General features: G+C 43.6%; 1 protein-coding gene across 1 annotated transcript in view; it reads left to right on the top strand.

Moving 5' to 3' along the window:
- COASY (Coenzyme A synthase) overlaps positions 1-27,701 on the top strand; it is a 570,022-nt gene that overhangs the window by 409,851 nt on the left and 132,470 nt on the right. Inside the window, exon 7 of the mRNA XM_044054708.1 lies at positions 18,626-18,710. Coding sequence (XP_043910643.1) covers positions 18,626-18,710 — 85 coding nt within the window. The remainder of the gene's footprint in view (positions 1-18,625; positions 18,711-27,701) is intronic.

The raw sequence follows: 27,701 nt of genomic DNA, 5'->3' as shown, positions 1-27,701 counted from the left end.
TGGCAGGAATATAAACATAATTTGGGAACTGCTTTTTACTCAAAGTGAAGAAAGAGAAAATTATCTGAGGGCTTGGTTTGTAGAAGAAATGCATTTCACTGTTCAGAAAAGATAAGATCAACAGAAGTCTGGAGCTTTTCTCCTCGGGTCTCCACTGAAAATGGGCCACTGAGTCAGTTGGACTATCCTGGTTAACAAATGATAAACAAATAAATGTTTAACAGTGGTCGGAAAGGGAAGACAATATAACAGGGAAAGATGCGACAGTGACATGCACTCTGTGACTACTAGAAGGTGGCTATGCAGCAGCAGAAATAAACTCATACAATACAAAGAAGAGACCCAGAATTCTTATCCAACATGTTCTCTCAGCAGAAAGAGAAATGAGTTTACACACACACACACACACACACACACACACACACACACACACACACACACACACACACACACACACACACACACTAAATACCTTCCTCTGCAACTGGCTTACAATATAATAAATACCTTCCTCTGCCATTCAGAACGTCAGTTCAGCATCCTCTGCAGTCCCCGGGCCCGAAATGTCAGTGCAGCCATCATAATATATACCAAGTTCCCAACGCCACCACCATTATTCCCTTGTAGCTTGGAGCAGTCGCCAGCCGGAAATACAAGCACGTGAGCCCTTGAGCTGAATTCCGACAAGCTGGTAGGCCATTTCATGGAGCTGATGTCATCGCGCACGTGATGACATCAGCTCAAAAAGACTGGAAAAAAAATAAAAATAAAAAAGCTGGGGAATTAAGGGGTGCCACTTGGGAATCGTGCCACCCCATCATTTGGACCCCAAAACTCTGTACAAAACAATTAATTATTCTCATTCCGAGATTGCACTACAGTGGGGAAAAGGGTCTTTTCCCTTATCCGTGCTGTATCGCGATCTAAGCAACAGTTTGTTTAGTTGTACAATAAACAGTACATGGTGATGTACAAATAAATCTACATGCAAACAACTGTTTGCTTACCTTTCAGCGAAAGTGCATTTTCGACTAAATGCACTTTTGCAAAAGTGAGTTCGATCATGTACTTTTCGATGAAGCGTACTTTCAATAATAATACCAGAACCCATATATGTGTGCGTAACTTTTTTATTTTTATGGAGGCCCGTTGTTGTTTATTAAGAAGAGGAGGTGGAAGGAAGTAATGGAAGTTCAGGTATCAAAAAGGGTATGTAGTAGTACCTAAGTAATCGATTCACTTCTGAAAGAAGAGCCTGAAGTAGTTTACTTCATTTGATCTTCAACCTGTGGATATCAGATCCGTAATGGATCCGAGCCGAAAACTTCACAAGCATCTGCTCCAAGCTCCTCCTCCTACCCGTAAAATACACCACCACTACCTTTCAACCCTCAGATCTTGTTCGCCGCGGCTTCCAACGCATCGTGATTCTTGAGCTCCAGGTTGTGAGTAGTTTTTTTGAGGTATTTCTTAAGGTTTAGTGTGTGTGCTGGTGGTGTAGGTTTCCTCCCTTCCTCCCCCTCGTAACACCTGGCTCAGATTGTGTCAGTTCACGGAACCCTTCAAGGCATCTTTTGCGAATGCCCCGTATGACGGCTTTTCCCTCTTTGGTAAGACTGTCTGTGAAACCTTGGTTCAGAGTGAGAAAGATGGGAAGACAGTGTCTGCTGTCGGAATCCGCTTCTCGAACCCTTTTCCCAGAATCAACGAGGGCAAAAGAAGATGTGGTTCCGGAAGTCTCAATATTCTCGGGACACTCAGAGCCCTTCTTCCCCTAGAGGCAGAGGGGGACAGGACAGATGAAGGCCCAGAGACAGAAGGGGTCCAAGGAATTTTGGGTCTCGAGAACCGTTCTCGGACAGGCCCGCACAGCATCCCAGTGGGGATGTCCTTCAAGAATGCAACTGCAGTCATAACATGTGGGTTGTCCTGCCTCAGGCAGCCCTCGGTCGGCCGGATTCCAAAGTCTGGGTCCGACGTCGGCTGATGTCGCATTTCTCTCCGACGTCAGAGCGGCTGGAGTATATAAGCATCAGCCGATGCCATTTTCTTCAGTCTTTCTTGCCGCGCGGTGCCCGAAGCAGAAGCAGTTCGCAAGTGCCAGTCGGTCGGCTCCTGTATTCTTCGATACCGAAGTCATCAGAAAAGCTAAGTACCCCGTTGGGGACCTTTTCTTGCCTCAGCTGATGTCAGAAATAACTGAAAAAGTTAACAATTGTCTTTCTTGTGGTAAACAAATACCTCATAAGGATTTCCACTTTTACTGTCTTCCTTGCCTGGGCCCAGACCACGACGTCCCGGCCTGTGTAGCCTGTGCTCGCTTCAACAAGCGCACTCTCAGGCGCCGGGCGGAGTTCGCTGAAGACTTTTTTGCCAATAAATTTGCTTACAACATGCCGTCGGATCTTCCGACATTGCAAACTCCCAAAAAGCGAAAAGACCGGGACCGACATCCTTGGCCCGCATCTACCACCGACTCCACGCCAAAACCCAGCGTGAGTGCTCCGGTCCCCTCCGAGACGGTCTCTCCACCGCTCCGAACCGAAGACACTGCATTACCGACGACTCCTATTCCGGACATCACTCCGACGCCAGTTATCGATTTTCCTCCGGATACCGAAATCGAGGAAATGCCCAAGACCATTGCTGTAGACAAGGTCACTCCTGCACGTGGAGCTGCCAGGCCTCCTATGGCCATGTCTATTAAGGCCTACACTAGGGCTAAGGCAGCCAGCAAGACAAAGCATATTACTTCTAAATCCTTACCTCAGCCTACTCCAGAGACTCAAATTATGTCCATGGCTGCTGATTTAATTTCCATGATTAGAGGTTCACAGGCCCATCCTGAGAGAGGATCCCAGCCTCCTGATAAAAGGCCCAGGGTTGAACCCTCTGAACCTATTCCTTCAGATGAAGACTCTGAGGGCTCTGTCCACTCTGATAGCCAGGAAGAGCTCTTCCAGACCTATGAGGACTCGGATGCAGAAGATTCCATTCCCTCGGCCTCCCTCCTGAGGATATTTCTTTTGGGGAAGTTCTGCACACCATGAGGGAACATTTCAAGTGGCAAGGTCAGGAATATTCTGATTCTAGGAAACGCCTGAGGACTTTCCTTAAGAAGCCCCAGCACAGGCCCTTAGCTATTCCTCCTGTACTTGATGTTCTGGATGATCTATATTCTGACTCTAGTGCTACCCCTGATTCTCTTCCTCCTGCTCCAGCCAAGCCCGACAGGTATTACAGGGTCCCAGAAACTCATTCCCATTTATTCAGGGCCCATTCTGCTAATTTGGAAACTATTTCACAGGGGCCTAAAGGAGTTTCAGCCTCCACCTCTAAAAATCCTTTGCCCTCCAACAGGAAGGCCAGGTCTTTAGAGAGATGCGGTAAAAAAGTTTACACATCCACTACCTTATCTATGAGAGCTTTAAATTGCCTTTTTCATATGTTACAATATCAGGATTACCTTTTAGAAGATTTACAAAAAACTCTAGCCACTCCTGATCCTTTAGACAGGAAGACTTTGCAGGAAGCTGTACATAACACTCAGCAAGTAAACAACCACTTCCTGCAGTGTGGGTATGATGCACTGGAAGCTTCATGTAGGGCAGCTATGACAGGGGCAGTCATTCGAAGACATGCTTGGTTAAAAGATCAACCTCTACCAGATCATGTAAAAGCAAAACTTCTGGATGCACCTTTGGAAAAGAACAAGCTTTTTGGTGCAAATGCTAAGGATGTGTTAAACTCCATCGAAGAAAAAGCAAAATCAGTTCAGACGGTGAAAGATTTCCTCCAAGTTCAACCCCCCAGATTCAGTAGGAATTGGCCTTCTAAAAACTGGTCCTTTCCTAATACAGAAAAGTTTCAAAGGGGTAAGAACAGACGTGGCCGAGGAAGAGGCCGATACAGAGGCCCTTACAGGGGACTACAATGACAGCCAGGAAACCAAAGAAGTGACGCAGGGGTTTCACCTGCCCCACAACCACAATCTCAATGACTTTCCTCTACTACCACCTACCAGGGAACAAATAGAAGCTCCCTTGGGTGGGAAATTATCTCTGCAGAAAACTGGCACAGACTGACAAAGGACAAATGGATTTTGGACATTATAGACCGAGGGTACAGGTTTCATTTTCATACCTTACCAAGAAAACAAGGCATGCCAAACCTACCACAAAACCAGAGGGCAGAGGCTATCAAGCAAATCACTCTGCTGACTCAGATGAAAGCAATAGAAAGAGTTCCACAACAAGAACAAGACCAGGGGTTTTACTCAAGACTGTTCCTGGTTCCAAGAAAAGAATCTCAATGGAGACCAATACTGGACTTGTCCGCATTAAACACCTTTCTCATAGTACCAAAGTTCAAAATGCTGACTCTACAGCAACTCCTTCCCATGCTGGGCAAGGGGTCTTGGCTGATTACTCTGGACCTCAAGGAGGCATACCTGCATGTCCCTATCAGACACAGCTGCAGAAGATACCTCAGATTTCTTGCAGGGCCAGAGCATTATCAATTCTCAGCATTGCCGTTTGGCTTATCTACTGCGCCCAGAGTATTCACAAAATGCCTGGCTTCAGTAATTGCTCATTGCAGGCTCCAGGGGATACAAATTTACCCTTACCTGGATGACTGCCTCATACAAGCGGACGACAAATTGTTGTTGACAAAAAACCTGGATTATGTCATACGATTACTTCAAGCTCTGGGATACACAGTCAACTTCCAAAAGTCAAGACTGCAGCCATCCCAGCAAATAATCTTCTTAGGAGCCAAACTAGACACAGCCTCTTAGATGGCTTACCTGACAGAAGACAAACAAGAGAAGTTAACTCATTACTTCAAAGGTTTAGCAAAACTCACCCAGCTGACTGCAAGGAGATTCCTACAGGCCCTGGGTTACATGGCATCCTGCATTCTCCTGGTTCCATTAGCAAGACTACACATAAGAAAGCTTCAATGGTACCTAAAAAGCATTTGGTCTCAACACAGCAACAACTTGGAGACAATCATTCCGCTCATTCCATGCCTACAAAAGGAATTTCTATGGTGGGCCTCGGTGAGCCAGGCAAACACAGGTATGTCATTCAAAAAACCACAGATAACACAGACCATGACCACAGACGCCTCAGACCTTGGATGGGGGGCGCACATGGAAGGCAGGTGTATACAAGGACAATGGTCTCCAAAGGAAACACATCTGCATATAAACCAAAAGGAAATGCTGGCAGTAATGCACGCCATCGAGGCTTTTCAACGCCAACTCCAGCAAGGCCATTTACTGATACGGACAGACAACACCACTGTGATGTGGTACATAAACAAGCAAGGGGGCACCCACTCTTACCCCCTTTGCAGACTGACAATGCATCTTTGGGAGAAATCACTGAGTTTAAACATCCAGTTACAATCCCTGTTTGTCCCAGGAAAAGACAATGTATTGGCGGACAGCCTAAGCAGGAATTTCACAGATCCACACGAGTGGAGGTTACATCCCAAGGCCTTCAGACAACTCACTTCGACATGGGGCAAGCTAGAAGTGGACCTATTTGCCTCTCATCTCAACCATCTTCTATCAAAATTCTGCACTAGGACATACCATCCAAAAGCTTGGAAAATAGATGCCCTCTCATTCAATTGGAACTCACTAACAATCTATGCATTCCCACCTCTGCCACTGATGACCTCAGTATTACTAAAGATCAAGGCAGAGAGACCCAAGGGAATCATAATAGCTCCGGACTGGCCAAGACAACACTGGTACCCTCTACTACGGAGCATATGTCACACCAGGAGGTGGGCCCTTCCCCAATGGCCTCTACTTCTGACTCAACACAACTTCGAAACAGTGCATCCAAATCTACAGACACTGCAGCTAACAGCCTGGGAGATCCCATAAATAACTTCAGCCTATCTCTCTCCAAGGAAGTTCAGCGGATACTAACAGAGGCTCGAAGACCCTCCACCAGAAAGGTTTACTTAGCAAAATGGAAAAGATTCAGCAATTGGAATACCAGCAAGGGACATGATGCATCATTGTTGAACATCCCACTCATCTTGGAATATTTGGCAGATATGTTAAAGAACGGCCTCTTATATTCTTCCATAAAGATACATACATCTGCTATTTCAGCTAGATACAACACTGATCCTCCTGTTTTTTCACACCCTTTACTAAGGCAATTCCTCAGGGGAATCAAGAACATTAAGCCACCAAGAAAGGCCCCAGTGCCAGCCCTGGGACCTCAATTTTGTCCTAGAAAAATTGACTCTACCTCCATTTGAGCCAGCATCTTCAGTTGACTTGCAATTTCTCTCTTGGAAAACAGCTTTCCTGTTGGCAATTACATCAGCAAGAAGGGTTTCGGAGCTACAGGCCCTAATGGCAGTACCACCCTTTATTATTTTTCACAGAGACAGAGTTTCATTAAGGACCAACCCTACTTTCATGCCAAAGGTGGTATCTAGGGTTTCTTTAAATCAAGCAATTCATCTGCCTGCTTTCTTCCCCAATCCTGAGAACAAGGGGGAAAGACTGTTGCATACCTTGGACATTCACAGACAACTTCGTTACTACCTGGACAGAACCAAGGCCAGTAGGAAGTCTGAACAACTTTTTGTAGCTTACGCCCCTGCAGTCCAAGGAAAAGCAATTTCAAAACAAACTATTTCAAAATGGATTGGGCATTGCATCAGATTCTGTTATTCTTTTCATGGAAAGACTGTTCCAGACAATGTCAGACCACATTCCACCAGAGCTACAGCCACCTCTACAGCATTCTTAAGAGGGGTGCCTACTAAGGACATTCTAGAAACTGCTACATGGAGCTCCGTGCATACATTCTCCAAACACTACAATCTCCCTCTATATTCCAGATCCAGAGCAGGCTTTGCTTCGGCAGTCCTGCAGGGTTTGATTGCCACACCATCTTTTTCCTAGAGCATTCCTCCTCCCCCAGCTAAGCTATGGTATTCTACCCACATGTTATGACTGCAGTTGCATTCTTGAAGGACATAGTACAGTTTTGTACCTACCATAAATGTAGATGTCCGATAGACATGCAACTGCAGTCGGATTTTCCCACCCTCCATACCCCTCTATGCCTAGGGTCCACTCCTATCCCTGTTTCTCTTAGCTGGGGATATCTGTTATGGTGTATTTGTTTTATTGCTCATTTATTTGTTTGGAATCCTGTTTTTGTCTTCCAATTTGATTACAGCCTTCCTTGGAGGGCACCTGGCATCTAGGGCAAGAAACACTGAAGAAAATGGCGTCGGCTGATGCTTATATACTCCAGCCGCTCTGACGTCGGAGAGAAATGCGACATCAGCCGACGTCCGACCCAGACTTTGGAATCCGGCCGACCGAGGGCTGCCTGAGGCAGGACAACCCACATGTTATGACTGCAGTTGCATGTCTATCGGACATCTACATTTATGGTAGGTATAAAACTGTACTTTGCCTGACTGCTCTGCTCTGGATGCAGTTGGAGGTCACCTGTCATTGCACCTGGCAGCATGAGAGTCCTTGTCATCAGACTGTTGGATGCTTCAGATAATTTCCAGAGGCTATTCAGTCCCATTTCTGGTTCTCCCTACACCTTACAAACACCTGCCAGATGTTCCACCTGAGCAAAGGGAGGCAGCACTGCTAGAGGTTTCCAAGTTGCTAGAGAAATAAGCCATCAAACCTGTCCCCCCAGTTCAGTCTGTATTGAGCATCTACTCCAGGTTCTTTTTGGTGCCAAAAAAGACGGGGGACTTCAGGCCCATTCTGGACCTGTCTACCCTGAACCTGTCAGTTGCCAAAAAGAAGTTTTGGATGGTCACCTTACAGTCCATCCTGCCGTACCTGCAAGAGAGTGACTGGATGTACTTGTTTGTCCTCCAGGATGCCTACTGTCACATAAAGATGAACAGAAGCTCCAGGAGGTTTCTCCACTTCTGGCTAAGATCCAATCATTATCAGTTTCGAGCCCTACCCTTTGGTCTCACCACAGACCCCAGGGTGTTCACCAAAGTGATGGTAGTAGTAGCGGCTCACCTGAGGCTTCAGGGAATTCAGGTCTACCCTTAACTGGATGATTGGCTCCTTACTGCTCCCACCAAGCATCTACTTTGTCGGACCAGAGACTATTTCCTATGTTTTGCACACTATCTAGGGATTACAATCAACACAGCCAAATCTCTTCTGAATCCTGTCCAGGTTATAGAATACATAGGAGCATGGATAGACACGTGATAGTCATGTTACAGACAAACGTTTTCCTGACCTCGGAGAGAGTTCCAAATTTAAGGATGCATGTCGCGTTCATTTACCAATCTCATCTTCCCTCAGCAGAATTGGTTTTAAGAGCCCTAAGTAATATGACAGCAACAATGACACTTCTACCATGTGCTCAGTTACATATGCGAGTATGACAGTGGACTCTGGCAGTGCAGTGGTCTTTGTTGGTTCTTCTGTTGTTGCACCTGATGCACATAAGCAAAGTCTGCAGGTCGTCCCTTTTATGGTGGATGCAGTCTTCGGAAATCTTGGAAGGATGACCTTTTGTTCCAGCCCCTGCCCAAGCCACAGTGACCACGGACGCCTCCCAGCTAAGGTGGGGGGGCACTGTTCAGGAAGGACCGTCCAAGGCATATGGTCCCAATCGAGACCAGTTTGCATATAAATGTTCTGGAGATGAGGGCAGTCCTTTTAGCGTTGCAGGCCCTTCATGCCTTTCTACCTCTGGGAACCATTGCAATCCAGTCAGATAACATGTTGGTGGTCTGGTACATCAATAAACCGTGAGGGACCTTTACCCCTTTTGTCGCGAGGCCATGAAAGTTTGGGAATGGGCGATCTCCACCGGTCGTTTTCTGGTAGCAACGTATATTCCTGGGAGGCCCAACATTTTGCGGGACAAACTAAGCTGGACTATTCTGATGCCTTATGAGTGGTCTCTGAATCCTTCAGTAGCGGATTAGATCTTTCTAATGTGGGGTCAGCCTTGCTGTGATCTCTTCGCATCTCCTTCCAACGCGAAGTGCAGCGAGTTCTTTGCTCTGAACCCCCATCGGGGGAGTCCCCCAGAGATGCTCTAGTCCATGCTTGGCCTCCCGGTCTTCTTTATGCTTATCCCCCTGTACCCCTTATTCTGAAGTTCCTACAAAAGGCTTGTCAACTGGGGAGCAAAGTGATCCTCATTGTCCCTTTTTGGCCTCATTAAGTATGGTTTCCCTTCCTTTGGTCTCATCTTCTAGCTCCTCCTTGGATCTTGGATCCCATTCAGGATCTCATTTCTCACCCCTCGAGGGTCCCTCATCTGAATTTAGACAGTCTGAAGCTCACTGCTTGGCTGCTCCAGTTCTCTTGATTGCTAGGACTCCTGGATTGTCTTCTTCGGCCAGGTCTATTCTGGTGGTAGCTCATAAGTCATCCACCAAGAAGGTTTATCGCAGCAAATGGAAGCGTTTTTCCTTTTGGGCCTCTCAAAGGAGTTTTAGATCCTTTCATGTTTCCCATTCCGGCTGTCTTTGACTTTCTGGCAAATATTTTTCAGCAAGGGGCTAGCTCGTCTACGGTCAAGGTTCAACTAGCCGCCATTTCTCATTTTCACATTAGTGAGAACTGTACTTCTTTGGCCTCTTCCAGATTGTGCAAAGCTTTTATCAAAGGTATCTTTCTCTTACATCCTCCGGTCAAAGATCCCATTCCCCCGTGGGACCTTACTATGGTACTACAAACGTTAGTTGACCCTCCTTTTGAACCTGCAGCAACTGCAGATCTTAAATTTTTGTCTTGAAACACAGCCTTTCTAGTGGCTATCACCTCGGCTAGGAGGGTTTCTGGACTTCAGACGTTGTCTGTCAAGGTTCCATGCATAGTTTTCTATAAGAACAGGGTTTCTTTTCACACCAATCCGTCTTTTCTACCAAAAGTAGCATCTGAGGCTAATAACAGTCAAACTATCAATGTACCTGTTTTCTTTCAAATTTTACAAACAAAATTGAATACAAGTTGCATTTGTTGGATGTTCATAGACAGTTACGGTTCTATTTGCACAGGACCAAAACTTTTCGTAAATCTGACCAGTCTGTGTCCTTTTATAAACCTTTTTTGGGTAAACCTATTTCCAAAGTGACCATTGCCAGGTGGGTATCCTTCAGCTCTACAAGGATAAAGGTTTATCTCTTCTGGGTCACGTTAGAGCTCACTCGACAAGGTCCATGGCTACGTCTGCGGCTTTTTGGTTGAGAGTATCCATAGACGACATTTGTTCTGCAGCTACTTGGTCCTCATCTCTTACCTTTTATTTCTCACTATAAATTGTATTTGGTTTCACGAAGGAGAGTATTCTTTGGTTCCGCAGTGCTCTGGAATATCCTTCCATGACAGCACCCAAGTGTATAGTAGTTAGGGACTCTGTCCCATACGTTGAAGATCAAATGAATTAAACTACGTCAGATAAAGAAGTTATGTACTCACCATAACATTCCATCTGAGTAGTTCTACTTCATTTGTCTTCAACCTGGCCTTACCATATGAACAGCATTCATAGCTGGCTTTTTGTGCCTGTAAGGCATTTTGGATCGGGTTGTTAGTGTAGGGTGCAGCAAACTCAATCTGAGGGTTGGAAGGTGATGGTGGTGTATTATGGGTAGGGAGAGGAGCTTGGAGCTCAGAGCAGATTCTTCTGAAGTTGCCGGCTTGGATCCATTACGGATCTGATACCCACAGGTTGAAGACAAATGAAGTAGAACTACTCAGATGGAACATTATGGTGAGTACATAATTTCTTTTTTTTCCTCCATCTGCTCAGGAGCTGAAAAATGTGAAAGAAAATTGTAATATACACAATGTATATATTCTGCAATTGCCCTAGAAGTTGTTTATTAAAATACAGTGGATTAAAATACAGTGGAATACACCTGCCAAGAGTACTGTATAACTCAGGAGCAGTTTCCTTAACCTCTTCATCCCATTAGCAAAGAGATCAGTTGGCATCTCTTTAGATCACTGTAGTGGTGTCTGAACTGCTCACCTGAGCAAGTGATTCATGTTGTAGTTGTCACCACTTCATCAAGACAGTGCCAGGCCCTTATTTATTTATTTGTTTAGCTATCTGTCTACTTATCTATTATTCATCCACCCATCCATACTTTTGTTGACCAGGCTAGTCCAACTAGGCTTTTGACCGCTTATCAGTGGAGGTCTGAGGTAGTATTTATACTTCTTGGGGAAATTTGGCCAGGGCATCAACACAATTTGCTCTACTGTTTTTGCTAAATGACTTTGGATTTTTTGAACTGCCACCAACTCAAGCAGATATGACCTCATTTTAATATCTCATCCAAAGGATGACACACTCTCTACAGCTTGCTGCTCCATGGCATGTACTGCCATAGGTGGTCTGTGCCTTTGTGTGGCTCAGGTGTTGCAAAGAGTTTGCTACCTGTGGAATGTGTGGTGTGGTATTGTAATGAGGGAGTGACAAATATCAGATACTAGCAGCTTACTATATGTCTACCCTCACGTTTACAAAGCACGATGGTTCCAAAGAAGAGGACGAGAATGAAGAAAGTTCTCCCAGGCAGAGAATGACATCATGCTTCGGGATGAACACATAGCCAACAGATCTGTCTTATGGACATGAGCGACCAGGCGTTCAGTGAGGATGTCTGGTGGGATCCTGTTGTGCAGGTAAATTGGGTCAGTGGCCATAACAGATCACAAGAGTAAGGAAGACCACTGACATGACATACAATGCCCATGACAAGGCAGCCCACCTTGCACAAGAGAGGATTGCCATGGGGGATCTCTGTGTGAAGTAAAATTAATATGAATACAAATGGTAGCGTTTGATGAGTGCAGCAAGGCTTCCAGGAGCGGCCGCAGTGCCACTAAAATAAGTATAAGTACTCTTAAGATGTTAAAAGTATTGTCTACAACACCAGCTGCAATGAAAGGTATAGAAATATGTAATAATAAGTAATACAATAGAAAACATGATAATAGTGAATGTCTAGTTACAGTAAACACCAGAGTTTCAGTCACAGGAGATATAAAAAATAGCACATTTGGATAGATTCACACAGATGCAGAAAAACAATACTTAACTAATCTCACAATATTTTCCTGACTGACAAAAGAATTACTGCTCCGTAGTTGTTACTTACTACAGCAAGACAATATGATGAGTGTTGATTTGCTTACTACAAGATGAGGTGTGTGGTTGATTGAGATATCTGTGAGAGATTTTTCCTGTCGGGTTCCAGAAAACAAAGTGCTCCTATGAGAGTTCCATCATATCTCTCACTAATATCTAAAGAATCATTTCAGTGCTGGTTATAGAATGATATCACATCTGGTCACCTGACTCTGGTACAGTACACACCCAGAGCTTTACTAAGATCTGTTGCAGCATCTGAAAACTATAAAACAATTTCAAAAACGTCCACCCTTCCAGGGTAGTAATTAGTTCACCTCTAAGGACAATACAGTAAGATTCCTAGTCCTGGTTTTCTCAGACATTTTTGTGTCTTGCTGCAGTCAGACCTGTAAGATAAAATCTTTACATCCTAAACCAACACATTTCATTTTCAACATATTTTTCAAAATTAGCTGGACCAATTAACCTTTTCCCCTCCAGAATTCTCTTTTAAAACATGTACATTTAATCAGTTGTAATAGTACTGACTAACATGCAGGTATAACTCTTTTCTGTCCAGCAAGATCCACTGTTGATGCATTTTTAACACAAGCAACTTTACAGGTACGTTTTAACACAAGCATCTGTAGAAAGCAGTGTGATAGTCAATTAACATAAAATTCTTTACAAAACTCCAGCTGGCTATGCTGGCATATATTATACATGCACTGCCCTACTCTCTCTGGCACAGATGGCACTACCTCATATCATCACAGCCTCTTCTGGAGCTTTTTGCAAGGGAGAGATTCCAGATTAATACTCAAAGCAAACAGCTGGTCTTTAGTACACACTTTCACTAAACATTGCATATTAGATGCCTTTTCCAAATCAAGAGGTGCCTTCATTAGGTTCAGTCTTCTGTGGTGTTATAGACAGTTTTCATAGTTCTCAGCCTTCCACTCTTTTTACTCCCTTAAGTTTTGTAAATTGCCCATCTTTTTGGAGTACTGCTAAAGGGATTTCAGTCAGGATTTCACTCAGGGTTTATTTAATGCTATGACTGCCTTGATGCCTCCTCAAGCGGTCTCTGTGCCTCCTACTCCGTGGTCTTCAACTCCACTCCATTCAAGAGGCTCAGGGAATTGGATTCCTCAGATGAGGACCTGGACTCTGGAAGAATGCTCTTCCCAAATCCCTTTGAGGCCCAGGGAATTGGATTCCTTAGATGAGGACTTGGACTCAGGGGAAGAATGCTTAGCTTACTCCTCCCAAATCCCTTCCCTTTTCGACTGTGGCTCAGAGGAGTAGGATTCCATAAGTCTAGATTCCTCACTGGAGGAGCATTCCTTTGGGAATATCATTGCCCGTATGATGGATTATTGTAAGTGGGATTGTTCTCAAGATTCTGAGATTCAGAAACGATATTATAAACTCCTACAGATGGAGTCTTCTAAGACATCTGCTATTCTTCCTGTTCTGGCTGCCCTCCTGGATACTTTCTCAGCAATGTCTCTAGCCCCCTGCACCTAAGAAGCCAGATAGATTTTAAATAGTGCCCGAGAAGTGCAAATTTCTTTATAAATGCCCTTCTGCTGACCTTTCTGTAGTGTCAGTCTTCCCTGACAAGCCATTCAAGTTATTGCCCTCTACCAGGCTGTTGCCTTCTGGTAAGGAAAGTACGGCTATGGAAAGGCTGAGCATAAAGGTTTACAGTGCTGCCACTTTATCATTTAGGGCCAGCAACTACTAGACCTGTTTGATCAGGTATGATTTGGCCTTCCTTTCCAGATTTCTAAGGTGATTTCTGATCTTATTGACTCTTGAGGGCAAGGCTTTGGCCGTTTCCCTGCTGGGTTCTGCTCAAGTTGCCCACCACTCAATCAAATGTAGCTGTGATGCAGCTGATACCTCTTCCAGTGCTGCTGTCTTTGGTTCAGTTATGAGACATTATTCTTGGCTTCATCTTCAGGCTTTGCCTGATGACATTAAGGACAAACTTTGAATGCTCCTTTGTATAATAAAACTCTTTTTGGATTTGCTGTAGCTAAACTGTAAGTCTCTCCAGGACAAGGGTAAAGCCCTGCAAGAGCTGAAACATGTAGTTTCTCCTATACCCAAATTTCAGAGGAATTATCCTTCTAAATCTGCTTCTGTTCATAGGCAGTCTCGTCCCCCTCCTAAGGGCAAGAATGGTTCTAGGCATGAATCTCTCTTTCTATGTCGACTTCTGCCTCCGAGAAACCTCCTTTCCAGGATAAGATAGGTTCTGTTTGACATTTTGCTTCCTCCTGCTCTCAGCCAGGTTCCCTGGTCCCTATCTCTTCTAAATTGTCTTCAGATCACTTCAGATTCTTGCGCTTGGGTTCTGTCCATTATCCATAAAGGTTTTTTCATGGTTTGGAAGTCCCTTCCTCCCTTTTCAAGCGTTCCTCAACATCACCGGGAACAGATCTCTCGGATTTTTCCTTATCTAGACAATCTGATTATTCAAGCTTCTTCCCCCAACACTGTACTGCAGGATCTCAAGTTTACTTCTCTGTTGGGGTTCACCATAAACTTCCAGAAACCAGTTCTGCCTCCTTCCCAGAATCATATTTTCCTTGGTTGCATCCTTCAGATTGTTCCCCTGCTGGCATCTCTCCCCGCCCCCAAAGCTGTCTCTAATTGCCTTTTTCCATTCCCTTCTTCCGCTGGTATCCGTCTTCACCAGGAAATTTCTCCGGGTTCTTAGGTTCATGGCTTCCAACATTCCCATGCTCCCTCTTGTCAGGCTCCATATGAGAAAGCATCAGTGGTACCTCAAGTTAGTGTGGCTCCAACATTGCCACCCCTTGGACTTCCCAGTACATTCCATGTCTCAGGCTCGAGCTACACCGGTGGATTCATCAACTTTCACTCAACCCGGGGCTTCTTTTTCAGCCCCATTTCCAACTCAGGAGCTCTTTAAAGAAGCCTCAGATGGGGGGGGGGTGCCTCCTGCGGCTCCCCCCTCAAGTTTCAGAATCTCTGTCCTCTTTATTAGAAATGAGATCACATCAGTATAAAGGAGATGGGAGCTTTGCTTTTGGATCTTCAGGCCTTTCACCCCCGGCCTCTCAAAGTTTTCACAGACAGTGCCACATTGATGTGGTATGTCAATAAGCAAGGGGGCACATGATGTTCTTTGCTGTGTAGCTCTTCTGGTCTGGAATCTAGCTGTCCATTGTCAAGTGATTCTTCAAACAGTTTACATTCCCTCAGAGCACCATCTAGTGGCAGACTCCTTGAATAGGTCCAGCACACAAGCTCACAAATGGGTGCTTTACAGAGATATATTTCTGAGCATTGTCCATCAGTGGGATATTCCTCATGTAGATCTGTTTGCCTTCACTCTGAACAGGCAACTTCCCCTATTCTGTTCCAGAGCCCCAAGTCCTCTGGCTTGGAAAGTGGTCACCCTCTCTTTTCCTTGAAAGGAGATGTTTCTCTGCACTTTCCCTCCCGTTCCTGTGTTACCGCAAGTCATGCAAAAGGTCACTTAGGACTCCCCCAAAATCTTGGTAGTGATTCTCTTTTGGCCCAGACAGCGTTGGTTCCCCTTTCTTTCTCACTTGGCCATGGACAATCACCACAAGTTACCTCAGTGGGTGGATCTTCTCACACAAGACAAGAGATCTCTTTTCCATCCTCACTTGGCCACGCTTCAACTGACGTTGTGGGTGATGGGATTCAGGCACTTCTTTTCTGAGGACGTGCTTTGGGTTCTGCAGGAGGCCAGGAAACCCACTACCAGGAAATCATAATATGTCCACATGGAAGCAATTTTCTGTCTGGTGCCTCTTTCACTATCAGGATCTCTGTCTGAGGAGGTTCCTCTGTTATTTGTGGGATCTGCTGCATGGTGGGTTAGCATAGTTTTCAGTTAAAGCCTACCTATCATCAGTTTCTGCATGTGTGCCCTTGACTCTGCCACTGACCTCTATATTTGAGGTCAGAAAATTTCTTAAAAGTATCTTTCATATCAGGTTTCCCAGGAAGCCTATTTCACCAAACTGGGACTTCAGTTTTGTACATGAAAAATTGACTCTGGCTCCTTTTGAGCCTGCTTCTTCAGTTCCCTTGCAACATTGACATTGGAAGACTGTTCTTTTGGCTGTTACTTCAGCCAACAGGGTGACTGAACTTCAAACTCTCATAGTTATTCCTCTTTTCTTAGTTTTCCATGGAGACAAGGTATCTCTTTGTACTAATCCTTCTTTTATGCCCAAGTTGGTCAATAAGTTGTCCATTAATCAGTCTGTTCATCTCCCTTCCTTTTTTCCTTCTTTGCAGTCTGCCAGTGAGAAGGTTCTTCACACCTCAGATTTGCATAGAATGCTGAGATATTATTTGGATAAAACTAAAGTTGTTCACAAATCTGAGCAGTTTTTTGTTTCCTTTCATCCCAGAACTTTGGCTGTTTCTAAGCAAACCATCTATTCCTGGTTTTCTAACACTATTTTGTGTTGTTATTCTTTTCATGGGAAATGACTTTTATTATCAGTGAAGGCGCAGTCTTTTCGGGCAGTTGCCTTCTCTGGTGCGTTTTTCAAGGGTCTGGATACCAGTTCCATCCTTGAGGGTGCTACTTGGTCCTCTATACATACTTTCACTAAGCATTACAAGTTGGATGTTATTGCCAGGGTCAGACCAGGTTTTGTCAGGGCTAACCTGTGTGGGTTTGTAGAGGACTCTTCTGTGCCTTCTTCATACCAGGCTTCCTCTTGAGCTGTTATACTCAGCCTTATACAAGGAATACTGCGACAGTGATATGGATGGACATAGTACAGTTATGTAAAATCTTACCATAACAGTAGATGTCCTGCTCTTCACTGTTACAGTATTCACCTCCTCCCTCTTACCACCTCTGTTTTAGCTCTTGACCTGTAGTTTTCTGGCCCTCCTAGCCAATAGGTTCTTCAGCTTCTTCTTCATTTTCTCCTTCTGGATGCACGTGTTCTCCTTGTCTGTAAGGGAATTATATTCCTCTTGGGGCTTCTTTGATTCTGACTGTGTGCGTTTGTGCGTCAGCTTCGTGCCCTATGCCTTACGTGAGAAGCATGTGTGTGACATACATTGCCTATAAGTACTAAAGGCTTTGTTATACTGGCCAGACTTTGGGCTATCTTTGGCAGGCGATCCCTTGGGTAAAGAGTATTCCAACAGTGAAGAGAACATTTACTGTCATGGTAATTTTTTTAGACAACTGTACTTTTTCTGTTTTTTTTTGAGTTTATATAAAGGAAAGTTGTAAATCTTTGTTAGAAAAATAAAGGACAAGAAGAAAATAAATGCAGAAGGTACTGAAATGAGGGAGGAGGAAAGAAAACAGAGAATATAAGGAGACTAGAGATCTGGCAGAGATTTTATACAAGAGTACTGCTTTGGTGTTTGTTTACTAGGATAAAAGTTTAAGGTTATGCTTTCATGGCAGGGATATGTGTTTTTGGTAGAGGTAGATAGACTAATGGTGACTTTGACAAGTAAAGCTGATGATTGGCTTAGGAAGAAAGAGGATAATGCACAAAGTGCAGTCGCTTGTCGCTCAGTATTTTAATGCACTTGTCTGTGTTTCAGGTGGGGCCATGGGTGAGCCATTTCATTAAACTACTGAAAGAAGTGCTGTCCTTGAAGACTGGGGTGTATTTGAGTGTGGAGACAGGGATGAGGGCTGTGTTCACTTGAGTCCAAGAGAGCTGACTCATGGAGACTGTGATTTGATTGTATAGAGCATCAAGATAGCGCTGTGCGGTAATTCAACCAAAAAATGGATTTGTACATGTTTTTGGGGGTGGGGGTTTGAACAGAAGACAGTGTCATAAAATTAACAACCTATTTTTTTTACTTGATATGGGGAAGAGCTTGTGGGTAAATAAAATAGGCTTCCTATGTGGGTTGTTGTGTCTTTCGGTTTATCCCGATTAGGGGTCGCCACAGCGGAACTCCGGTCCGCTAATGTTTGGTAGTGGATTTTTATGTGCCGAGTTACCAGCCCTGATGCACAACCTTTAACGAAGGCACGCCCATTCAAGTATGCCTCCACACAGAAGACACTCTAGCTGAGAATAGAACGGGACAATGTCTTGCTGTGAGGCGACAACGCTACCGCAGCACCACTACCGCGGGTACTAAAGTATAAACCAAAGGATTTTTTTTCTGAAAAGGGTGGGACCGATGTTGGATAAGAGGATTTGGAAGGAAAAAGTAATAGGAAAGGGGCAATTACAGATGCTTGCTATATCAGTCAGAGCTGATGGACCTTTGACTCCTTCAGTATTGTGCCTGTACGTATGTGTAATTGTATATTTTGTGAGATGAAATTTATGTTCAAATTAAACGGTTATGCTTTGGGAAATTTTCTGTAGTTGAATGGGGCATTCTGGATCACCAGACTCAAGTGTCTTTGCAAAGCAAGGTAGTTTGCTGTGTGTAATATGTGGTCTTCTCACCATTTTCTTTTTCCTCTGTAGGAACAGTTAAAGCGCCTGTCTGATATTGTATGGCCTGAAATAGCTCAACTGGCCAAGCAACAAATAGCATCAGCAGCTGCTGAGGGTAAGGCTGATAACACAATTCCCTGGTTGTAAAGAGCATCTGAAAAATTTGTATTAAAAACATTTTTCTGAATTGTAATTAAATTCACACGAATGGATATTTTATTTTATTGACTCATTCCAATAATTTTAGACCTACCGACTGTGGCTTTTGTTTAGGTGTAAACTTGGAAACTGGAGAGAGACCCTTAATAACTGTTAGATGTTATGTAGTGTGTGATAGTGAATGCTGGTAGAAAACAACCAGCTGCAGGTTGTAATCCAAGAGCAAAAAGTAATTTGGTCGAAACATTGATGTTCTTCATCTCACATTGCTGCAGTCCTTACATATGGGTAGTCCGCTGTCCTCGGTCGGCCCGAATACCAAAGTATTAGGCTGACGTCGGTCAAGGCGCTTAAAACTGACATCAGAACGTCAGGGTACAAAAGCGCATGACCGACGTCATATCCTCAGTCTTTTTTGCCGCATGGTCCGATGCAGAAGCAGCGTTGCAAGTGCCGTTCGGCGTTCTGAAATTTTTCGAGTTCGGAGTTTCAGACCGAATCCAAGTTGGCTAAGTACCCCGTTGGGGAATCTTTTGTTTTTTTCTTGCCTCAGTGTATTACCGGATGTCAGAAAAAGTGAATAATTGTATTTCTTGTGGGAAACAGATAGGGATTATCATTCTTTGTGCATTCCTTGTTTGGGGCCTGAGCACGACGTAGTCGGGTGTCGCTTTGTGCTAGGTTTAATAAGCGCACTATTAGCGAAGGTTGGATTGTGCTAGGCTGGTCTTGTAAGCGGTGCAATTATAATATGCCGTCGGATACTCCGCGCCGCTTCCTGAAGCGCAAAGACAAAGCGGTTAAACCTAGGCAAGATGAGTCGTCCGTTCGGACGCCGGTTCTTTAGAGGCTTCAGTGGAACCGGTGGTTCCGATGGAGGCTTCTCTGGAGTCTCAGGGGGAGACTTTGATTTTGCAGGATGTGGCCTCTCAAGAGGCAGGTCAGGCTGAAGGGGCTTCTCAGGTTTCTGTACTCCCCTCCCTTCCCAGGGTGGTTAGACCCTCTCCTTCCGTTTCCAAGGCTTCTTCCAGAGGCAGGCCAGGTTTAGCTTCTATTGGTGTCAGTCCTAGTTCAGCAGGGTCTGTGCCTAAGAAGCACATGCTTAAAATGGCAGAAGATTTGATTACTCTGATTAGAGGTTCTTTGCCCCCTCGTGATAAGAGGCCTAGGGTGGTGCCAGAGTTGGAAAGTTTTGTACAGGCTTCGGATGTTTCAGAGTCTTCGGCTGAAGACTTGCAGGAGTACTCTCCTTATTCTGATTCTGATGCAGAAGATTCCACTCCTTCTGCTTCTCCTCCAGAGGATTTTTCTTTTTCAGAGACACTTCATTCTATGAGGGAACATTTTATGCGGGCAGCTCAGGTCTTCTCTGATTCACGGAAAAGGCTTAGGGAATTTTTGTTTTTACCTCAACATAGGCCCTTAGCTATACCCCCTGTTTTGGATGTTGTGCAAGATGTGTTTTCAGAGGCTTCACTTAATCCTGATTCTTTGCCTCCTGCGCCTGTTAAACCAGATAGGTATTACAGGGTGCCTGAGGCTCATAAATATCTCTATAAGAGTCCTAGGGCGGACCCAGAAACTATTAGTCAAGGACCTAAGGGTGTCAGGGCCTCTGTTGTAAAGAATCCGGTTCCTCTAGATAAAGAGGCCAGGGCTTTGGATAGATGGGGAAAGAAGGTCTATACATCTTCTACCTTAGCAATGAGGGCTTTAAATTGCCAGTTTCATATGTTGAAATATCAAAATTTTCTTCTTTCTCAACTGAAATCTAAGGTGGATGCTCTGGCAGAAGGCATTGAGTGTAAAGAATTACAAGATTTGGTGCATGTCTCTGAACAGGTGGGTAAGCATTCTTTACAGTGTGGTTTTGATGCTGTGCAGGCCTCTTCTAGGGTGGCTGCCACTGGTTCAGTTCTTCGCAGGCACGCCTGGCTTAAGGATCAGAATTTATCTGACCATGTTAAGACAAGGATTTTGGATGCTCCTTTGCAGTCTGAAGTGTTGTTTGGTCCACCTGTGGAGTCAGTCTTGAAGAAAATGGAGGACAAGGCTAAGTCTATGCAGACTGTTAAAGATTTTTTGCAAGTCCAGCCTCCGAAGTTTAGTAGAAATTGGCCTGCTAAGGGGTGGATGTATCCTCCTTCTGATTCTCAGTCTAGGGGTAGGTCTAGACGTGGTAGGGGCAGAGCTCAGAGTTCCTTCAGACCTAGAACATGGAGTTCACCTGCACAATCTTCGAGTGAGGGCAGGGGCCAGTCCTTTCGCAAACAGGCCCAATGACCTACTCTTTCAGCTGCCAGATCCTTCTTGCCTGGCAGCACCTTTGGGAGGACGGTTGGCACTCTTCAAGGAAAATTGGATTTTAATTACCCAGGACAAATGGGTATTGGATATCATACACCAAGGTTACAAGTTTTATTTCCATACCTTGCCCCCTTTCAAAGGCATGCCAGACGTTCCTCCTCAGCAAAGACTAGAGGCTCACAAACAGATTTCTCTGCTACTTCAAATAGGAGCTATACAACCGGTCCCTCTGCCAGAAGTGGGCCTAGGATTTTATTCTCGCCTGTTTCTAGTACCAAAGAAAGGGAACACGTGGAGACCAATTTTGGATTTATCTATCCTCAACACTTATCTGGACATTCCCAAGTTCAAAATGTTGGCGTTACAACAGCTTTTACCTCTGCTGGGCAAAGATCACTGGATGGTGACTCTGGATCTCAAGGAAGCTTACCTTCATGTTCCTATCAGGCCCAGTTGCAGGAAGTATCTGCGTTTTCGGGCTGGGACTTTTCATTATCAGTTCTCTGCATTGCCCTTTGGCTTATCTACTGCCCAGAGTGTTCACGAAGGTTCTGGCTCCAGTGGTAGCTTTCTTCAGGCTAAGAGGAATACAAATCTATCCTTATTTGGACGATTGCCTGATTCTGGCTCAAGGAAAGGACGAACTTCTTCATCATTTACAGTATGTGATGGCAGTGTTAAGATGCCTAGGGTATTCTGTGAACGAAATAAAGTCCAGTCTAGTACCCTCTCAGGATATGTGCTTTCTGGGTGTGAGACTGAATACAGCATCCCAGATGGCCTTTTTGACCCCGGACAAACAAAAGAATCTTTCTCTTTATTTCCATCAATTGTCTCGTCAGTCCAGGCTGACTGCAAGGACAGTCCTTCAAGCCTTGGGGTTCATGACATCTGTATTCTGGTACTTCCCAATGCCAAACTGCATATGAGGAAGCTACAATGGTATCTCAAAAATGTATGGACGCAACACTGCCAAGATATGGACACTGTCATTCAGATAATACCTTGCATTCAAAAGGAATTTTTGTGGTGGGCTCAGGAATGTCACCTAAACAAGGGACTCTCTGTGACCCGACCAGAGGCGAGTCAGATTCTAACGACAGATGCCTCAGACAAAGCTTGGGGAGCTCATCTAAATGGAAAATGGGTACAAGACACGTGGCCTGCCAGACTTCAACATTTACATATCAACTTGAAGGAGATGTTAGCAGTCCAATTTGCATTGATAGCTTTCAAGGATTTACTTCTTCCAGGGCAGGTGTTGATTCAAACAGACAACACAACTGTCATGTGGTACATCAACAAGCAAGGGGGGACACATTCATACCCTCTATGCAGACAAGCAATGATTTTGTGGGAGACTGCTCTCAGTTTATAGCTGAATCTTCAGGCAAGGTTTCTGCCAGGGGCACAGAACTCCTTAGCAGATGTGTTGAGCAGACAAATTATGGATCCCCACGAGTGGAAATTGGATCCTCATGTATTTCAAGAATTGACAGTGTTATGGGGAACTCCAGACATAGATCTGTTCGCTTCTCCACTAAATTACCAGTTGCCAAAGTTTTGCACAAAAAGGTTTCATCCCACAGCTTGGAAAGTGGATGCCCTCTCATTCAATTGGAGCAATCTTCACGTGTATGCCTTTCCACCACTGCCTCTCCTCCCAAAGGTACTCCTGAAGGTCAGACAGGACAAGCCAACCATGATTTTAATAGCTCCGGATTGGCCCCGACAGCACTGGTACCCATTACTGAGAAGTCTGGTTCGGGAGCCTCCATGGCCTTTGCCTTCGATTCCACACCTGCTGTCTCAGGAGAACAGTCATTTACTCAATGTCAAACTTCACTCTCTACATCTAACAGCCTGGCATATTCTGTTTTAAACCCTGGAGGGTCTCAGCTTCCACAACAAGTTTTGAATGTTATTTTGGAGGCCAGAAGGCCTAGTACCAGGAAAGTTTACGCAGATAAATGGAGGAGATTTTTAATTTGGAGTACAGCAAAGGACTTTGATGTTTCTAAACCTAATTTAAGTGTTGCTCTTCAATACCTTACTGAGTTATTGGACAAAGGTTTGTCCTTCTCCTCTATAAAGGTTCATGCTGCAGCAATTTCTGCTCACTATGACTGTGACCCACCATTATTTTCTCATCCTTTGTTTAAGCAATTCCTTAGAGGGGCAAAGAATATAAGAGCTCCTACTCCTCCTTGGGATCTCAATTTTGTGTTGGAGAAGCTCACTCTACAACCTTTTGAGCCTGCAGCTACTGCCGAGTTGAAATATTTATCATGGAAGACTGCTTTTTTGTTGGCCATTACCTCTGCAAGAAGGGTTTCTGAATTACAGGCCCTTATGGCGGTTGAGCCTTTCTTAATTTTCCACAAGGATAGGGTGTCTTTGCGTACTAACCCTTCCTTTATGCCTAAAGTGGTTTCTAGTGTGGCTTTAAACCAAACTATTCATTTGCCTACTTTTTATGCAAACCCCCAAAATAAAGGGGAGAAGATTTTGCACACTTTGGATATCCACAGACAGTTGCGATATTATTTGAGCAGAACTAAAGGGTTTAGGCAGTCTCAGCAGTTGTTTGTTTCATTTGCTTTGGGTTCTCAGGGCAAACCTGTTTCAAAACAAACTATTTCTAAGTGGATTGGTTTTTGTATTGCTTTCTGTTATTCCCATCATGGTAAAGAGATTCCAGTTGGGATTAGGCCTCATTCCACTAGGGCTACTGCCACTTCTACAGCTTTTTTAAAGGGGGGTGGCTACTAAAGATATTTTGGAGGCAGCTACTTGGAGTTCAGTGCATACTTTCTCTAAGCATTACCACCTTCCACTTTACTCTAAATCTAGGGCTGGTTTTGCCACTGCAATTTTACAGGGCATTTTGGCAGCTCCTAATGCTTTATAGTTTTGCCATCCTCCCTTACCTCTGCTTTGGGATTCTACCCATATGTAAGGACTGCAGCAATGTGAGATGAAGAACATAGTACAGTTTTGTACCTACCATAAATGTAGATGTTCGAAGATCCACATTGCTGCAGTCCAATTTACCCTCCCTCCTTCCCCTCTGTAGTTAGAGGTGGTTGTGTGGTTTGGGTTGTAAATTTTGTAAATATGGTTAGTGCAGGGGTGGTTAGTTGTTCTTTGCTGTTTTTTGGCTTTGGCCTTCCTTTTTAGGGCCTTCTGACATCTGGGGCAAGAAAAGACTGAGGATATGACGTCGGTCATGCGCTTTTGTACCCTGACGTTCTGATGTCAGTTTTAAGCGCCTTGACCGACGTCAGCCTAATACTTTGGTATTCGGGCCGACCGAGGACAGCGGACTACCCATATGTAAGGACTGCAGCAATGTGGATCTTCGAACATCTACATTTATGGTAGGTACAAAACTGTACTTTTTGTAGCACTCACCGTTAACTACTTGAGCAGGAAAGAAATACTCTCTGGAATCTTTTTCACCAGTACTGTCACCATAGAAATGGGCAATTAATTTTCTTCTCTGTTATGAATGTACTGGTTCATTACTTGAGAATGGTATGTGTCTGCATTGCTGTTAACATTCAACTTGGTATCTTAAGCAGGCAGATAAAGTCACAGAAGATGACCAGAATTCTAGGTATATACATTGATGCTTTTTATGTTTTATTTACATTTTAAGTCCTACATAGCAGTGTGCATTTATAGCTGTTTATGGAATACTGCAACCATACCTTCTGCACAAACCTGTCAGGGTGGTCAGGGTAGACCATTCCCTTGACAGAAAGAGCAGACTTTGGTTTACCTGACTTTTTTTTTTTTTGGTCATACTTGTTTTGATTAGTGAATCTGTTAGCTCATTGATAAGATGTGTCTGACAGACCTCTCTTGGCTGTAAGCAGTTGAAACATACAGCTGATGTGGTAATTTCTGCAATGTGCTGCATGAATTCCTGTCAGATGTAGGATTTTTCCCTGCTGAGCTGTAGGCGTTTTGCACTTAAAATAAGTCTTCTTGAGCTCTGGTCAGGGTGATGTCCATGTTTGTTTGTTTATATATGCATATAGATACATATCTATTTATTTATTTATTGCAATTTGTTTACTGGTATAGTCCTACTGGGCAGAGAGCTATCCCTTTTCAGTGGAGGCCTGGGAAGAAAAGCTCCTGAAAAATTCCAGCATTACATAAAGAGCATAGTAAACAGAGGTATACAAGTAATACGTTTTGTATATTTGTTTAAACAAGAGTATCGTTAATTAATAGCAACGTCATATAATAAGTATAAACCTTTTTCCAGGGGAAAGAAATCACTGAAAAAAATACATAAAGAACATAGTAAACAGAAGTAATCAACAGAAATATACACATACTCAGTAAATATACAACATTTAAACAAAATGTCATTAATTAATAGCAACATCATGTAAAGAGCTGCAAAACACTGAGAAATGAGGATTAGTATAAAGAGGTGAGAGAGAATGTTTTAGGATAGGAAGAAAGAAGAGGGTGAGGACAAGGAGGAGATTTTGGACCCATAGCTAAGGATGTAATGCTTGAAAACAGGCAGGACATTTATCATTTAGGAGTTGTGCATGTGCAGAGCCAGGCATCTTTTAGAGATTCTCTTGCTTTTACCTTTAAAGAGTTGTTGTTTGCAGTGTTTCTTAGAGTGAGATGAAGGGAGTCCCAAATGTTGGCCACAAAAAGAGGAGTACAAACAATCAGCAGCTGAGTTGTTATTTTATCATTGGATCTTAGCTCAGCTGTCTACGTGGGTTATAAGAGTGGAGAATATTTTTCAAGCTATGGCAATTGTTTGAGTAATAGATGAGTTTATGGAAGTGACTAGGTTTGAAAGTATAAGATAATGCTTAGGTTCTAACCACTGAAGTTTTTTTAAGGCTAGACAATGATGTGTCTTATGATCATTGGTGGCACATTTTGCCACCTTATTATGGCACAATTCCAAGAGACAGAGTTGAGTGGATTGTAGGTTAATTATGGTGGGGGCAGCGTAGGGATGAAAATGGTATGAGTAATATTTTTATGGCATTAGCTATGAATGTTTGACTCTGACTCTGTAGAGAGCACCTAGCTTTTGGTGGATGTTTTTATTGCTTGCTTTTTGTGATGATCAAATTTCAAACTTTCATCAGTAGTGACTCCTAGAAGGTTAGTTTGATATACTAGTTCTATGTTGTTGTTAGAGGACGTGATGTTGAAATTCTTTTTGATGCCAGTTGAATGCTTTGGGATAAATTGGGTCAGTTTTTAGTATTAAGGAGCAATTGTGCATCAGGACAGCCAGGCCTCTGTGGAGGAGAAATAGTCTTGGGTGAGATGTTATAATTTGTCTATACTTTTAGCAAAACAAATAATTGTTGAATTGTCTGCTTAATGTACGATAGTGACTTGTTTAGAAGATAGGTGGAAATAATTAATTAATGTATTGAACAGGGAACCTAAAATGGATCCATGAGAGGTACCCAATGTAAAGGAAAGAGGAGATGTCATTTTGCCATTTTACTGCTGTCTGCCTCTCTGAGAGGTAGCTGGGGAGAACCAAGATACTGAAATTTCATATATTCCTAGGCAGGCTAGACTTGGAAGTAGTTTCTGGTGGGATATCAAACTCTGGATAAATCAAGGAAAAATGTAGAGACTAAGTTCCCAGCATTTCACTATTGAATAACATATGGTATAAAACTAAGGAGAGCTGCACATGTATTGTGAAAAGGACCTTGCTTTGTAGGGGAAAGGAAGCAGTTGTCTGTGAGAAGGCTGACAAGTTGAGACTGGATACTCTTCTCCAGACTTGTTGAAAGTACAGACAGTATGGCTGCAGGCCTGAAGTCTGAGAACTCCTTTAAATTTTACCTTTATGGAGAGGACTAATGTAGCGCGTTTTCCATAGGGTTGGGACATAGCTTTTGGTGATAGAGTGATTGATTAGGATTGAGGTAGGAAAATCTAGGGCATCAGCAACAATTTTTAAGCACTCAGGTGTTATATTATCAGAGGCAAGGGTGGTAAGTTTTAAGATTAGTAATGGTTTAGTAATAATAGTTGTACTTTATAAAAATTCAGGGTGATATCTGGGAACTGCTTCCTCAAATTGGGTCTGCTTCTTGGCAATTTAGCAGCTCCATTTTACTCACTGTGTATTTTTTTGCTTCCTCAAGCCGTTCTGTGAACATTTGGACATTTTTGCAGAGGTTGGTTTCTGTTGTCAAATTCCAGAACAGTAATAGGTAGTCTTCTGTTGCCCATTATATGCAGATGCAGTTCTCGCTCTCATTATTTTTTTTAATAACATCAAAAATATATACACAAACATGGTTTCCTGTTGTAATTTTGAGATTTAAGTGCGAGTTCTGGAACTAGGAAAAAAATCTACAAAAATACCAGGTAACAGCAAATGTCAAACACAGCTAAAGGTTTTTATGTTGAGTACATGCTCCTGTGCACCCCACCCCCACAGACCCGAATCTTACCGAGATTATTATACCTCAAATAAAAGGAAATATTTCAATGACAAGCAGTCTTGAACTTGGTATAATGTCAAGTCTGCATTTTTGCTCATTTAGCATCTCTTTTCCAGGACTTGCACTGACGAGTCTAGGAATATTAAAAGGTCACTTACAAAATATGTATATTT

Source organism: Protopterus annectens, chromosome 13.part0 (genome assembly GCF_019279795.1).
Source record: "Protopterus annectens isolate FY-2018-M chromosome 13.part0, PAN1.0, whole genome shotgun sequence".
NCBI lineage: Eukaryota > Metazoa > Chordata > Ceratodontiformes > Protopteridae > Protopterus > Protopterus annectens.
This window is presented reverse-complemented; position numbering and strand designations above follow the sequence as displayed.